At 34.0% G+C, this 15,206-nt stretch overlaps 1 protein-coding gene across 8 annotated transcripts; it reads left to right on the top strand.

Moving 5' to 3' along the window:
• Nucleotides 1-3,548: 3,548 nt before the first annotated feature.
• Nucleotides 3,549-12,339, top strand: LOC7464698 (methylcrotonoyl-CoA carboxylase subunit alpha, mitochondrial). 8 transcript variants are annotated; one of them, XR_002981979.2, is made up of 17 exons: nt 3,549-3,993; nt 4,628-4,749; nt 4,979-5,126; nt 5,463-5,600; nt 5,799-5,894; nt 5,977-6,036; nt 6,931-7,023; nt 7,254-7,365; nt 8,132-8,236; nt 8,593-8,729; nt 9,140-9,374; nt 9,464-9,630; nt 9,725-9,841; nt 10,113-10,355; nt 10,439-10,534; nt 11,508-11,654; nt 12,048-12,339. XR_002981979.2 is itself a non-coding variant. In XM_024601903.2 (16 exons), exons 1-16 carry the CDS (start codon nt 3,652-3,654, stop codon nt 11,556-11,558), a joined length of 2,262 nt encoding a protein of 753 aa, XP_024457671.1. In that variant the 5' UTR covers nt 3,549-3,651; the 3' UTR covers nt 11,559-11,798. The 8 variants fall into 8 exon arrangements, 4 of the variants coding, with proteins under 4 accessions (XP_024457671.1, XP_024457672.1, XP_024457673.1 ...); XR_002981980.2 differs by lacking the exon at nt 12,048-12,339 and adding an exon at nt 11,805-12,041; XR_002981981.2 differs by having other exon boundaries at nt 3,550-3,993; nt 11,550-11,654.
• Nucleotides 12,340-15,206: the final 2,867 nt, after the last annotated feature.

Genomic DNA, 15,206 nt, shown 5'->3' with positions numbered 1-15,206 from the left:
GGCCCAGTGACCCGCCCTGAACCGCGCTGCTTTGCCAGCTCTGTTTACCTCAACACTCTCTTCCTCCCTGCAAAAATTGGAAAAGAAGAAATCATAGTTCTGAATGAAAGCAGGAAAGGCAAATAGGAACTCTTTTGTTCTTGGAGCTTCTAGGAGACTCAAAATCCAAAAAATTAGCAGACAAATCCATCTACTAAAATGCTGTCACTCGTGCATTCCCTCGCCCATCTCATTCCCCGTTACTTTGGAATATCTTTCCAAATATTACATGGAAAAGGAGATAAAAGTTCAGTTAGAGGTGAAAAAAAACCAACAAACTGATTAAATTGAAAAAATCAGAAAAAAATTACTGATAAAACCAAATCATGAAAAAAACCCGATTAAATCAATTAGAATATTTTTTAAAAAAACCGGTTCGGTTCGGTTTTAGTTTTATAAATCTAAAATAAAAAAGTAAATCGAACCAGTTTAGTTAATAAATGAATCAAACCGAACTGAAAAGAACCTATTAGAAAGTCCAAAAAAACTCAAAAAACAATATAATTTTTAGTTTTTAATATAAAATAATCAAATCGAATCGAAACCAGTCGATTGGAACCGGTTTAGATTATATATATATTACAAAATTTAAATTTAATTATTTTTATAAATAAAAATCAAATAAAAAATGATTGAATACAGATTTTGATCTCAGCTGCCACGGAGCAGCAACCAGTGCACACACCCATTTTATTGAAAACCCTGAAAAGCAAATTAACCTGCTATAATTGCCATGATTTTGTTTGGTAAAGAGCAAATAACCGTGGAGAAGCACCCCATTGCCCCCTCCCCAGCAATCATGAATGGTTTCCAACGTGCCATGTGCTTATCTTAGAACACACCGTACGTATGCCTCTACATGAGCTGCATTTCTCGACGGCATGCATGTTGAAAAAGGTGGCCATGCTCCATGCCAATTCTTAACAACTCTTTGACTTTTTTTTATGCGTGATGGATCATAGAAGCATACAAGAATCTACATGGACATTATATATGTTACATGGGGTAGGCAATTATCGTGTTTTGTATGCCATTTTCAGACGTGTTTTGTTTTGTTTGACATTTTGTGCATGGATGGATGATATATCGCCATGATGGGCACTCGTAATTATTCATCCAGAGCCAACGTGCATGGTTGTGTTCATGCATGCCGACCAATGTTCATTGAGCTAGCCAGTAATATTTCTCAACCCACATCGACCGAATCTATATTAGTTTTTGATGAATTATGCATATTTGGTGTGAATTTTGCCCAATTGGCTGGTTATGGGTTAGATTGGATGTCACTTCATTCTCATTGAGAAATGAAAGAAAAAAGAAAAGTTTGGATATTTTTTTATTAACGTGGTGTCCGGGTTAGTTTGTGTGCACCTCGACTAATCCCACGGGTCCTAAAGTTAACGACCTTGTAAGCCTCTAGTGATCCTGAGATTTGTAAGACTCAAACTGGTGACATCTAAAAAATAAACTGAAAAGATTGAATTTTATCTTCATTATTTGTAGGGATTCGTTGCCTTTTTAGTGTTTATGCCTGATTTCTCTCTGGTTGGGCTTGGAGTCTTGGATACCCCATCAAAAACATTTATTTAAAAAATTTATTTTAATACTAGAACAATTAAAAAAATAGAAAAAATAATTTTTTAAAAAATATAGTTAAATTACAATACCAAATGAAAAAACCAATCAGGCCTCCATGCATGGCCTGTTCTCCTATTCTATTTACTTCAACTTGTCATTTTCTTAAAAAAGAAAAGGTACAAATGAACTACTGAATAATCATTGTTTATGCGTTAATACCATACATATTCATATAAAACAATGAATTATTTCGGAGTCAAAATTTGATAAATACGGTTAATCGGCTACGGAAAACACCATTGCATCATTTCATGAAAAAGATTAATAACATGATTTGGAATCAATATGAACAAAGCAGAGTTCAACGACATTGTTTTTTTTTTTTTCATAAAAAAGAAAACAACACTTGACGGGCCTAGACTTAATACCCACTTTAAAGTCCAAACCAAATGCCTTGACTATGGATGTAGGACTGGGCCCAAGATTGGACCATCGGTTTACTTCATCCATCACCAAGTCTTGACATGATAAAACACAAGGCAAGGCTAATCAAGATCACCAACCCAAGGCTTGGCGAGCCACCAATCTCATAGGGGCATGCCATGCCCGAATAAGATATTTCTCTTTCTTTCTATCCAGGTGCCCGAATAAAAATAGTTTTAGCGGTGATTTTAAAAAATATGTTTGGTTAAAAATAATGTGTAATAAATATTTATATATAAAATAAATAAAAAACATATTTTTATAAATAATAAATAAATTATTTTAATTTATATAAAATCAAGATTTAAAACAGATTTCAATTAAAAAAAGCACAAAAGCTATTTTTAGTTAGTCTAATCGGTCTATTTGGACTGGTGTGTTTGATATTATGTTTTGAAAGTCTTTTTAAAAAAATATAATTTTATTTTTATTTTTTTTTACTTTAAATTAATATTTTTTTTATATTTTTAGATCATTTTGATGTGCTGATGTTAAAAATATTTTTAAAAAAATAAAAAAATTATTTTAATATATTTTAAAATAAAAAAAAAATTTAGATCACATTTTTATATTCTTATGCAATCCCGGTTGGACCGGATCCAACCTTATCACATCAATCCAATTTTTTCTACCTACACTACCCTATGTGCTGGTGGTACTTAGCATTAAATGCTAACTTAACCCTTTTTTATATATAATTTAGCCCATAAAACGATATTATATATATATATATTAAAAATAAAGAATGGATGTATTTGGATGAATCCCTCTTTCCCCTTATTTTACTTACTTTAGAGGTATTTATCTGAAATAATAATAATAATAATAATAATAATAATAATAATAATAATAATAAGTGATTATAATATTGATTGAAAAATGATGGTGTTAGTGAGCCATATTTTTGCATATATATCATTTTTTTAATATTCTCTACGACACAACACAACACCTCCTCTTCAATTTCTCAATCTATCATTAAAAAGTCCAAATTTAATAAGGCACATAATTTCTCAATTGGAGTTTTGCTGATAATTCATTTAACCTTGATTTTTTAAATGACATCCTGAACTGGTTTTTACAAAAATAAAAAATAAAAAAAAATTAATCACACGTTGATTTGTTTATAAAAGACAGCTAAAACTTGAAAAGAAGAGAAATGCAAAATGATTGTTTATTTGCTTTGGGATATATTTTATTATTCTAATATATTAATATTAAAAATAAAAATATTATTTTAATATATTTTAAAATAAAAAAATATTTTAAAAAATAACTTTTATTTCACTACCAAACAGATGATATTATAACATAAAACATGCATCGACCCCGATCAAGATCATCAATCAAGATAAGGTTACACTTTCCCAGCTAAGCACCGCATCAGATCCATATCCCATCTCACTATACCAGACACTTCTCTTTCCAAAACTACCCCTTTCTCGTATTTTTAATGACCAAAAACACACTCCCTCCACTTACTGCCATTTTCTTTAACGTTACCAATCCACTTCCCTCAATCAATCATCATCTCCACGAGAAATTTTAACCATGGCGTCAATGGCAACCATCCTCCGTCGAAAACTCCACGACAACAGACATTTCCTTATCCAAACACGACTCTTCTCCCTCGAATCTTTCTCTCATGACACCAAAACTACATCGCGCATAGAGAAAATATTGATTGCAAACAGAGGCGAAATAGCTTGCAGGATCATGCGGACCGCGAAACGCCTAGGGATTCGAACCGTCGCGGTTTACAGTGACGCGGATAGAGACTCGCTCCACGTGAAATCGGCTGACGAGGCTGTCCATATCGGTCCGCCTCCGGCTCGGTTGAGTTATTTGAATGGCTCGGCGATTGTCGAGGCCGCGATTCGTACTGGTGCACAGGTTAGTATCCAAACGCTGCGTTTTGGTTTCTGAGAAATTAGTGAACGTTATATGAATTTTACTTAAAATCGTGCTTATAATTAAGTTTACTATGATATGAATTACTCCTTTTTTTTTCTATCTCGAATTTCGAAGGACTTTCGGTAATTAGTTATGACTTGCAATTGCTGTGTCAATACTTCCATTAGGTGATTTCACCGTGTATAATTTGACTGCTTAAGCCCTTTTCTTTTGGTTATTATTTGTGTATAATTTCCATTTAGAAATTGAAGCGTTTGTTAATTCCTACTTTTATTTTTTCTCTTTACATGGTGTTAGCAAAGTGAGCTTTTTTAAATCATTTTTTTTTGTTTTACCTTTAAAGTTTTAAGCTCTTGGGCCATGGCTGGTCACTGTGCATAAGAGTTGGCCTTTTGCACTTTGTATCTTGGAAGATAGTAGAATAGCTTATTATTTTGAGTTTACAATGCTTCTAGTAACCCTGATCACATTCATTAAAAGAGAGAAAAGTTATCCTAAACATATAATTTCCTTTTTTGTGTGTGTTATACAGTGAGGTAGATGATTTTTTTTCTTTTTTTAAGAAAATGCAAGGACTTGTTTTTCAAAGTGGATATCTACTTTTGAATATCAGGCTATTCACCCGGGTTATGGTTTCTTATCCGAGAGTTCTGATTTCGCTACACTATGTGAAGACAAAGGTCTGACTTTTGTCGGACCACCAGCATCGGCAATCCGGGACATGGGTGATAAAAGGTATGATAAGACCTCTGTTTTTTAATTAATTTCATGTTTCTTTTTTGTTCTCAAAAGCATGAATGTGGCTTTGAATGAATGCTTTCTATACTGTGTTTTATTACCTCTCAATCTGTACATGCATGTTTGAGTGTGTTGGCCCTTCATTTTCTCTATATAAGCTAATATTATGCTTTCGATTATTCAGAAAATTCTGTAAATTTTTTTATCAGTGTTTTAATTTCAACAGTGCATCAAAGAGGATAATGGGTGCAGCAGGGGTGCCGCTTGTGCCAGGTTATCATGGCAGTGAACAAGATATTGAACTTATGAAGTCAGAAGCAGATAAGATTGGATACCCTATCTTAATAAAGCCGACGCATGGAGGTGGTGGAAAGGTGTGCCAATTTTATTCTTTTAATTGCTACCCTGTAACATTAGGAATCTGAGTTGCTTAATATAATTGACGATGCATGTATATAAGACATCAATATATGAGATATGGATGTATGGTAACTCACCAAGTTCTGATTGGAATATGCATCAGTAGTCCAGCACATGCTCGGCGTTAACTCTCATTAGATGAATGAAAATTAAAATCTTCGAGTTCTTTTCTTGTGAAAAGAAACATGAAATTCATTCAAATGTAAGAAAGGTATACGCATGATTTGTCTTACTATGTTGGATTTTTATTTATTTTTTCGGATGAGGCTCTCACAATGTGCAGATTTTAGGGTATGAGGATAGTTCAAAGTCCAAATGAATTTGTTGACTCTTTTTTGGGAGCACAACGTGAAGCAGCTGCTTCATTTGGTATAAACACAATTCTGCTAGAGAAATATATCACAAAGCCAAGACACATAGAAGTTCAGGTATGGGCTATTGGATGCAATAATCTTTCAGCATTCTTTCCTAGTTCTTATATTTACAAAATTATGTCTCAATTTTTTGCTTACATGTTCTTGAATTCTTATATTTCAATTTCAAATTATGTCACGTACTTGTCCATGTAATGAAATAAATCATTTGTAATTGAATTTTTTGTAAGATCTTTTTTCTCAAATTCATAGATATTTGGGGACAAACATGGCAATGTACTACATTTATATGAAAGGGACTGCAGCGTACAGAGAAGACATCAGAAGATAATTGAAGAAGCTCCAGCTGTAATGTTCAGTTTCTATAGTTTTCAATCAGGTTTCTTGTTGTAGATTTATAGAAAATGTAATAGAAAATCGGTTGATGCAGCCAAATGTCATGAATGACTTCCGCTCCCACTTGGGCCAGGCTGCTGTATCTGCAGCCAAGGTAATGTCCTGTCAGTTGAACTCGCTGAACATTATCAATATTTTCAGTAAAATACAAATTCTTAGGCAAGTAATTTCCATGTTTGGCGTGCACCATTTGGGTTGAATTCTAGCCCGAGCATGTGATTTAATATGCTATACATAACATACAGTGTTTCATGTTATGGACGGACTTTTTGAAGCCTTAAAATATTTTTTTGATGGGCCTCACCATGCAAATCAAATGCACCTGCTTTTACTTCTTTTGATAGTTTAAGTAGTTCAATGAATTTTTATGGAGTACAAACAAAGAATGTTTTGATTTGAAATCTTTTGATCATGTTGTAATAGCCAAATTGCAAATTGATACTGAGTACATTAGAAAGGGATCCTTCTCCCGACAACAGTTTCCCACGCCAAATGGGATCCCTTGGAGTCATGTTTGTTTACTAGAAACTTGTTTTGTTCTATCTTCCTTCGTGAGATCATTGAATCCCTATGGGCATATGTTTTCTACTCGAATTGGTGGTTATAAAGTTGGAAAATTGTTGACTACCCTTTTGTGTCCTAAATCTACCATATTATAGTTGTTGAGCTTATTCACATGTCTATTAAGACTATACAAGTTATTTTCTCCTTTGTCCATGATCCTACATCCCAGTGCCTGGAAAATGGAGTTTTAGGAAGTTCTGAATTTTGTTTGCTTGCAATATGTAGGCCACTATTTTTAAGGAATCTACCCTTTGTCTTGCATAATTGTGCTATTAATTTTGGAACTTGAGACCATCATAGTTGTGCTACCTAACGAGCTCTCTTATTTAGCTCTAACATTTCACGTCCCGTTTAACTGCAGTCATTGTTCTTTAACTTTATTCATTATATTTGCTAATGTATAGTCCCTCTTGCATATTAAAAGGCAGTTGGTTACCACAATGCTGGCACTGTGGAGTTTATAGTTGACACTGTGTCAGGCCAGTTCTATTTCATGGAGATGAACACCCGCCTTCAGGTACTTGTTTTGCTCTTTTCTGTCTTCTTGCTTTAGTTCCTGATGGAGAACCATTTATCTAGTTTAGTTAATTAGCATAGAGATCCAACAGGTAGAATGATAAGTTTGCAAAGATAACAATAAAATAGAAGTATGATAACGATAAAGCAAACAAAACTAGATAAATGGTTCTCCGCCAGTCCCACAAGCCTAGCATAAATCTGACAGGGAGCTGTGATATTCTTATGTAGGTTGAGCATCCTGTGACTGAGATGATTGTTGGCCAAGATCTTGTAGAGTGGCAAATATCTGTTGCAAATGGAGAGCCACTACCTATTAATCAGTCACAGGTGCCTTTATTGGGTAAATTCTTTCCCCTGGAAAAGATTTATGCGTGTGATGTCTGTGTTATATTACTTTCCTGCTCTGCTCCTTGGTCTCATATATTGCTTGGTACTCAACTTCTGAAATATGATACTTGCACCTCCTTTCACTTTTCTCTACATGGCATTGACTATGCCCATCCTTCTATTCCTTTTGTTGGTTAGTAGATTGGAACTGCAATAGAATGGTCAAAATTTACAATCATAATTCCAACTAGTAAAAAGTTAATTTCTCTTTGCTGTGAAATTACATTTTCACCTTTTGATTTACTAGTAGACCAGCAGCATAATTCTGTCCCCACTCTCCAACAAATCAGGTAGTAGCATAAGAGGTGGCATACACTTGTTCAGTATAATAAGACTAAAACTGTTCTCTTCTCTTCTTCTTTCTGCAAAAGATGTCTTATCCTCCCTCTTCTATCTGCACTTCTTTCTTCAAATAAAATATTCTTGTTTTATGCAAAAAATAAAAGTGTTCCAATATTTCACAGATAAAATAAAAGGCTAAACAAGAAAAAAGAAGTGCAAATTCAACGTTTCGTGTCAGTTTTGGTCTACCAAGGTTGAAATAAATTGTTGGATTGCCCTTTGTTTTAAGATCTGATGTCATGTGGAAAACTTTCTGTTCTTCAGATTTCTTAGACCACGTTTAATATGATATCTTTATCATGTTAAGCATGAAGAGTTTCTCTACTCTTACGAGTTCTTTGTTGGCTTACCTGATAATGATCACTATGACTTGACAGGGCATGCCTTTGAAGCCCGAATATATGCTGAAAATGTTCCAAAAGGATTTCTTCCTGCAACTGGAGTTCTTCACCATTATCGTCCCGTTCCAGTTTCACCAACAGGTGCTAATTGCAACAAAATAATCATGTCACTTATGTATGCTGAATATGAATTCTTGTTTCGTTGTTGGTGATTGGTATTTTCCCTGACTTTTTGCTGATTTTCTTTCAAAATATTGATGGGCCAAAGTTTCCTTATGAAGCTACTATTCAATTAGGTTTCCTGTTTTGCAACCACTGCTCTCTTTGATATTTAAAAACAGTGAGGATGGAACAGTCTATGTGTCCTTGTAATGGTTTAAGTCTACCACCAGTTTTGAGTGAATGGGTTTTCTTTGTTGCAGCGTGTTTTTATTGATTTATTTTAGCCTTTTGCATTCCCCTTTTTTGGCTTATACTGGATGTGTTTTAATTATCAGTTCGGGTTGAGACTGGAGTTGAGCAGGGGGATACTGTTAGCATGCACTACGATCCAATGATTGCAAAGCTTGTTGTCTCAGGAGAAAACCGTGCTGCAGCATTAGTCAAACTGAAGGATTGCTTATCAAAATTTCAGGTACATCCTAGCGGCAATCATGTTTTAGCTGCAGTTCTCATTTATGAACTTTGCATATTATTACAATCACACTGCTAGGCATCGACCTGGAAGAGTAGTTCTATGCATGAGCTATGAAGTCAAATTAAATTATTTGGTTACAAAGTAAAAATTTCTGATGGTTTGTTTGAAAGATAATTGATGGTCCACATGGCCAGGACCCCGTGGATATTCTGTACCTATGCTTTGAGACAAAGATAAATAAAATGTTTTGATTGTCAACAGAAACTAATTCCATATGTATATTATGGTCCCGCTTCCCTCTGGTTTCTTTGGGAATGCAGTTTGTTTTCTATCTTTTTGATTCACCTATTTATCTTTTTAATACTTTGAGATCGTTGTACTCATATTATGGACTTGATGCTTGTCAGGTTGCAGGTGTGCCAACTAATATCAATTTTCTTCAAAAACTTGCTGACCATAGAGCATTTGAAAATGGCAATGTGGAGACCCACTTTATTGAACATTATAAAGATGACCTCTTTACTGATCCTAACAATTTAACGCGTGCAAAGGAAACATATGATAATGCTAGATTCAGCGCAACCCTGGTAGCTGCATGTCTTTGTGAGAAGGAGCATTCTGCTATAAAGTCCAGTCTCCCTGGTAGGTTGAAGGACCATTCCAACTTTCCATTGCATGTTACTTGTTCCTTTGGATTCCTCTTAAGTCATAATATATTTCTGCAAATGCAGGGACCAATGGGTTACTCCCCATATGGTATTCTCATCCCCCTTTTCGAGCCCATTATCAAGCTAGTTGTACCATGGAGCTTGAGTGGGAGAATGAATATGATGGAAGCAGCTCCGAATTTTTTACCTTCTCCATCACTTATCAGTCAGATGGGAACTATCTTATTGAGGTGTTTATGTGTTTGTAATGAATTCCAATTAAGGTCTAGATGTTTTGTTTCTGTATCCAGAATTATGATCGATTATTGTTTCATATAAACACAGACAGAAGAAGTCAATTCCCCTGGTTTGGAAGTCAAGGCAACACTCCTGCACGACCAAGATTTTAGAGTTGAAACTGATGGTGTGAGCATGGATGTTAGTTTATCTGCATATTCCAAGGTAATTGTGTGCCTATATGAAAACCTTGAAGTGCTTTGTAGATTAATTTATGCGCATTCTTGATTGCAGCTTTCTTAACCTACCTTGTAGCATTCCCTACCACCATGTGCGATTGAAGAGTCTGATGAGCTTCTTGTTTCATTTAATAAAATGTCATTTACCAGTTTTTATTAAGAAAAGCTAGCATGCTCTGGTAATTCAGCATTCCTCAGTCAAGAATGGAAGAGCATTTGCCTGTGGTATTGATGTTAAACCTGGTACTTGGTGGCAGGACAAAATAAAGCACATTCATTTATGGCATGGATCACATCATTATCATTTCAGACAAAAGTTAGAGCTTGACTTGTCTGATGATAATGAAATACAACAGAAGACCAATTTTGAGACTGCATTGCACCCTCCAGGAACTGTGGTGGCTCCCATGGCTGGTTTAGTAGTCAAGGTTCTGGTGATGGATGGAACAAAGGTAGAAGAAGGGCAGCCTATATTAGTACTCGAAGCAATGAAGATGGAGGTTTGTTGTAAATTTCACAAAAATCTCAATCAATTTATTTGATGTGCTAGAACATTTCATGATATTTTCTTTAATTTTAATAGCATGTTGTGAAGGCTCCATTTAGTGGGCATGTTCATGGGCTTCAAGTGACAGCTGGCCAACAGGTTTCTGATAGCAGTCCCCTCTTCAGTGTCAAGGTTAGTTAATGCTGTTTGAATACAGTTGAAATCATTTAAAACCTAGACCAGTGCAGTGCTACTGGTACAAATATCAACAGAATTTCCATTCATTAGCAGAGCATGATATCATTGCAAAATGCATAGAAACATCTGTCCTCATATTACATGACAGTTTGTCCTAATTATTTGACTTTACTTTATAATCATGTTCCATTACACTTTTCATTTTCATTGTTGTGCTAATTATTTGACTAGATATACTTGCATATTGGCAATTATGGCTTTATAGTTTGTACTATATGATCAGATAAAAGATTCATCTCAGGAGTTTGAATATATGTGAAATGAGTTCTAGTTCCCCTACTGAAATTGAAGACAGAATTTATTAACCTATTATCTCCATTGAATTTCTTTCGTCAAACAATTTCAGAATTGAGAAAGTGAATTGGCATTGACCTCCTTTAGAGGTTCTTTGTTCTCTTCATAAATTCTTTACAAGGTTACCTGTATCACATAAGTAAGACAAAAGGTGAGGAGGCTACTGTGCCATGATAATTTGGTTTCTTGCAGTTTCCTGGCTCATACTCTGCGACTCGCTGCTCTATTCACCATGAAAGCTAGCATACTATTTTCCATGTGTTGAACTGAATGCTGCTGTAATCTCCTAACATTTATAGCACGTACTCCCAGCTTTAACTACTTTGGTATTGGCTTCTCATCTGCTAGTCCATGATGTAATTATGGACATCGTGAAGGGTCAATATATTTACCAGGCAATTATCTAATGTGGTGGGTTGGTCTAGCCAACCACTTGATGTGTGCTGAAGAAGGGATTGTAAAGATATCTCACTATTTTTTTAGTCATCCAAAATGGGAATTTTCAGAAATAGGCATGTTTGCTTGTTCAACTTGTGCAATGCTAACTTGCTGGTGACCTTTAAATTCATTGATTCATCATGATAGATGAGTTTTAATTTTCCATTTCATGAAGTTTCCTAAAACCAGTGTTGAATGGGATCATTTCCCTGGCCAGGGTGAATAGAATCTCAGAGTGAAGTTTTCCTTACATGAGGAAACTGCTTGAACAAATGGTGGCGTAAACAGATCTACAGGAGTTTCCTGAGCTGTGGGTTCAATGGTAAGAAAATTAATTTGTAATAAGTGCCTTGTTTGTGTATTAGTTAGTTCATAGAATGAAACTTCCCCATCTCCATACATGTAACCCAGAAACTGCTGTAAACTAAATATTTCTTGTGTCAATAATATTTTCTAATTATCTCAATCACAGTTTTACCTCATGGTGGATTATATTTTTCATGCACACACTCACATACCACTAAAGGAGGAAGAATGTTGATGGAAGATAAAATAGGTAAAGAGAAATTATGATAAAAAAAACAAGGCAAGTAGAAATGTTACACAAGTCATCATTGCTAAATGGTACTTGACTGTTAGCAACTAGCTAAACATCAGATATATGGAAATTGCTTTGTCTTTTTAATGTCGCTCAACTTTGTCATCATGTTGCAAGTTGCAAAGGTTTGGAAACGAAAACATCTTCTTGAGCAGATGTGCTGAGCATGGAATCCACGGATTGGCAGGTCAGCCCGTTAATGTTGTTACTTTTCTAGTCATTCTGAGTTACGATGTCACACAATTGCCGGCACTCTCAGAGCTCCAACAAATACATAGCCTGAATTCTGAGTTTGATGAGTGGATTGCCTAAAAGTAATGCAATTTTGTGAATAATAAATATGAAGATGTTGTTGGATAACTTTCTAGTCAAAATATTGACATATCAAACATGTAGCGTTTGTACCTCACCTTTTCGTGTTGTGTTAACATGCAAAGTTGAATTGCCTTACTTTTTAGGGAAAAAAAGCTGAATAGCCTTGCGCTATGGTTTATAAATAAATTTCTTCTCTCTTAAGAATACAAAAATCACCAATTTTTTATATGCTTACATTGTTGATGGTGTGCTTGCTTGCATCAATTTTAAAATGGCGAGTTTGTGCCCATTGAATATATTTTTCTTTTTAATGGATTAAGTCATCTTGGATTAGATTTTTTCACATTGAAACTAAACTATTTCGAAATTGGTCATTTACCAATGCTTGACATCACGTTGTACTATTGTTGTATTAAAGGCTTGTACGTTTTCAAATCAGATCTGAGCATTTATGTATTCGATGTAGAGCCCAACGCATATGCTCTAACCTAAACAAAAGATGCTTGGTATATTACTGAATATATTTTAACTGTCATGGTAGTGGCTTCTCATTTGCATGACTGTTACGGACATCACGAAGGCAATCGTTATATTATATATTACCATATCGAACCTGTTGGGTTGGTTTTCTAAACTACTTGATATGTGCTGAAGAAATTTATAATGATACTAGATCGTACCTTTACTCGTTCAAAATAGGGATTTTAACAATTGTTCTTGGATCCAATTGGTCCACGGTTAGACAGGTCAACCCGTTAATTATTCCTTGTATTTTCTCCTGCCTATAGGGATTAAACTAGGATATTGTTGCTTCCATTGTAATACTAGCAATTGATAAATATTGAAGATGCTGGTTAGTGTTGATTCAATGTGTTTTATAGTCTTATTAATCTAGTAATCCAATTGATGAGTCTGCTGTTTTGACTCAATATTTTTGCATTAAAAAGAGCAAAAGATAATATGAGTTTGGTAAGTTGCTAAGTCCAATACACTTTGGTTACGACTAAACTTAAAATAACATGAATTTGATAAGTTGTCAGATCTAATACATTTGGATTTAGCTATTAGCTGAACCTAATGCATCGTGAGTCTGGTAAGTTATCAGGTTCAATATACTTGGGTTCAACAGTTAGCTGAATTCAATGCAACATAGGCTTGGCAAGATGTCAAATTCAATATACTTAGGTTCGAATATCCACTAAACCCAAGGTATTACAATTTTTTATGAACATCTGCGTCATTTTTATCTGAGTTAGGTTACATGTCAAGTCCTATTGTTCTTAGAAATTCAGGACTCCGGAGCTTTATTATAGATTAATAACATGATCTACTTATATTATAGACAATCTTAAATGACTTATCATATTTATCATCTCATTAATGATATATAAAAAATATTTATTACTCATTAATAATTTATAAGAAATCATTATCCCTTATTAATGTAACCAAGCGGAGCTGATATTTAGGTTCTCTTGCTTTTATCAAAACGATAAGATTCAGGGAGTATAAATATCATTTAAACAATCTAAATAAAAGGTTCATAACTTTTTTTTACTACGAAAACTTATATATTTTAGAGCATTAATCACCCATAAAAACAAAAAGAAACACTTTTGTTTCTATAATTTAAGATTATTTTATTTGTTGTTTTTCTTATAAAAGTTATTGATTTTATTATAAAAGAATCTTTAAGTTTCCCAAACTATTTTTAATGGTACTAAGATTTTTATCATTAATTTGATATTTCTTAAGCTAAGAAGAGAAGTAATTATATAAATATTTTGATTAATCACTATTTAAATATCAAATAATAATATGTAAGTACATATACTAGATTTTGGGATAGAATTTGAGGTGATCGTGAGAAATGGTTGCTTGGTAAATATTTAATGTTTCAGTTAAGAGATAGAATTTCCTAAAAGCCGCGAGAAATACAAGATGTGCCAGCGATTATTAAGTGACTTTTCTTGGCTGCTTCATGCATGTCAGGAGTTAGGACTTGAAAAAGTAAAAAAAAAAAAAAGGGTTTAAACCCATAATATTCCTAATCCATCAATTTATTTCATTTAATTAATGAAACGTGAACTAAGCTAGAAATTTCCATTAAGTAAGGCTTCCCGTTGCATCTAGAGCCTGTTTGGGAGTGCTTTTTAAAAACATTTTTGAAAAAATTTGAATTTTTTTTTTGTTCTGAAGTAATATGTTTTCGATGTTTTCAAATCATTTTGATGTGCTGATCTCAAAAATGATTTTTAAAAAATAAAAAAATATTATTGGCACACTTTTCTGAATGAAAAGCACTTTGAAAAGCAACCACAATCACACTCCCAAACATCTTCTACTGTCATTCATGAACTATGAACCCATCGCATATCCGTAAGCAACCGTAGTTGGCAGGTGGCCACCTTGTAAGTGCCGCAAAGCTTCTGTTTTTTAAATATTAAATTGATTTTTTCTTTTTATAATATTGATTTGTTAATATAAAAAAAAATATTATTTTAATTAAAAAATATTTTTTAAAAACATTGTACATTATATTATATTATCTGATACTAAGAATTTTTATAATAAGCGTAAATTCTGATGTTAAGTTGCTTCTGAGAACACGTGTACAAACAGTCAAAGATCCATTATATATTCTCCAAGAAAATTCCTTCCCGGTGGCCAAAAAAATGGATGTTGACGGGGGGTATAATAATCACGATTCACATCACACACATTACCAATCCTTTTCCGGCCGATAGAGCTGGCTAAAGGGTGTCGTGTTGATTAATTATTATGGGTACTCATCAAATCTTTTTTATAAGATTCTTATATACGACATCACCCTAATAATGCCTCCAATATTGTCAAAGCTCCGACGAACACCTTGCCTGAATTCCCCCAACTTTTCCTCGACGTGGGGTACATGCAGTGCATAACATTAATTCCCCCGCCACAAAATTTATTCAATAGCTC

The sequence above is a fragment of the Populus trichocarpa genome, chromosome 5 (genome assembly GCF_000002775.5).
Source record: "Populus trichocarpa isolate Nisqually-1 chromosome 5, P.trichocarpa_v4.1, whole genome shotgun sequence".
In the NCBI taxonomy this organism is placed as follows: domain Eukaryota; kingdom Viridiplantae; phylum Streptophyta; class Magnoliopsida; order Malpighiales; family Salicaceae; genus Populus; species Populus trichocarpa.
Note: the sequence above shows the minus strand (reverse complement) of the source record. Positions and strands in the feature narration are given on the sequence as shown.

Excerpts from the sequence above, each read along its gene's own strand:
- LOC7464698 (XM_024601903.2), top strand. The coding sequence starts at position 3,652 with ATGGCGTCAATGGCAACCATCCTCCGTCGAAAACTCCACGACAACAGA. Across the intron at positions 5,601-5,798 it reads CAAGACACATAGAAGTTCAG|ATATTTGGGGACAAACATGG; the intron begins GTATGGGCTATT and ends TCAAATTCATAG. Across the intron at positions 10,535-11,507 it reads GTCCCCTCTTCAGTGTCAAG|TTTCCTAAAACCAGTGTTGA; the intron begins GTTAGTTAATGC and ends CATTTCATGAAG.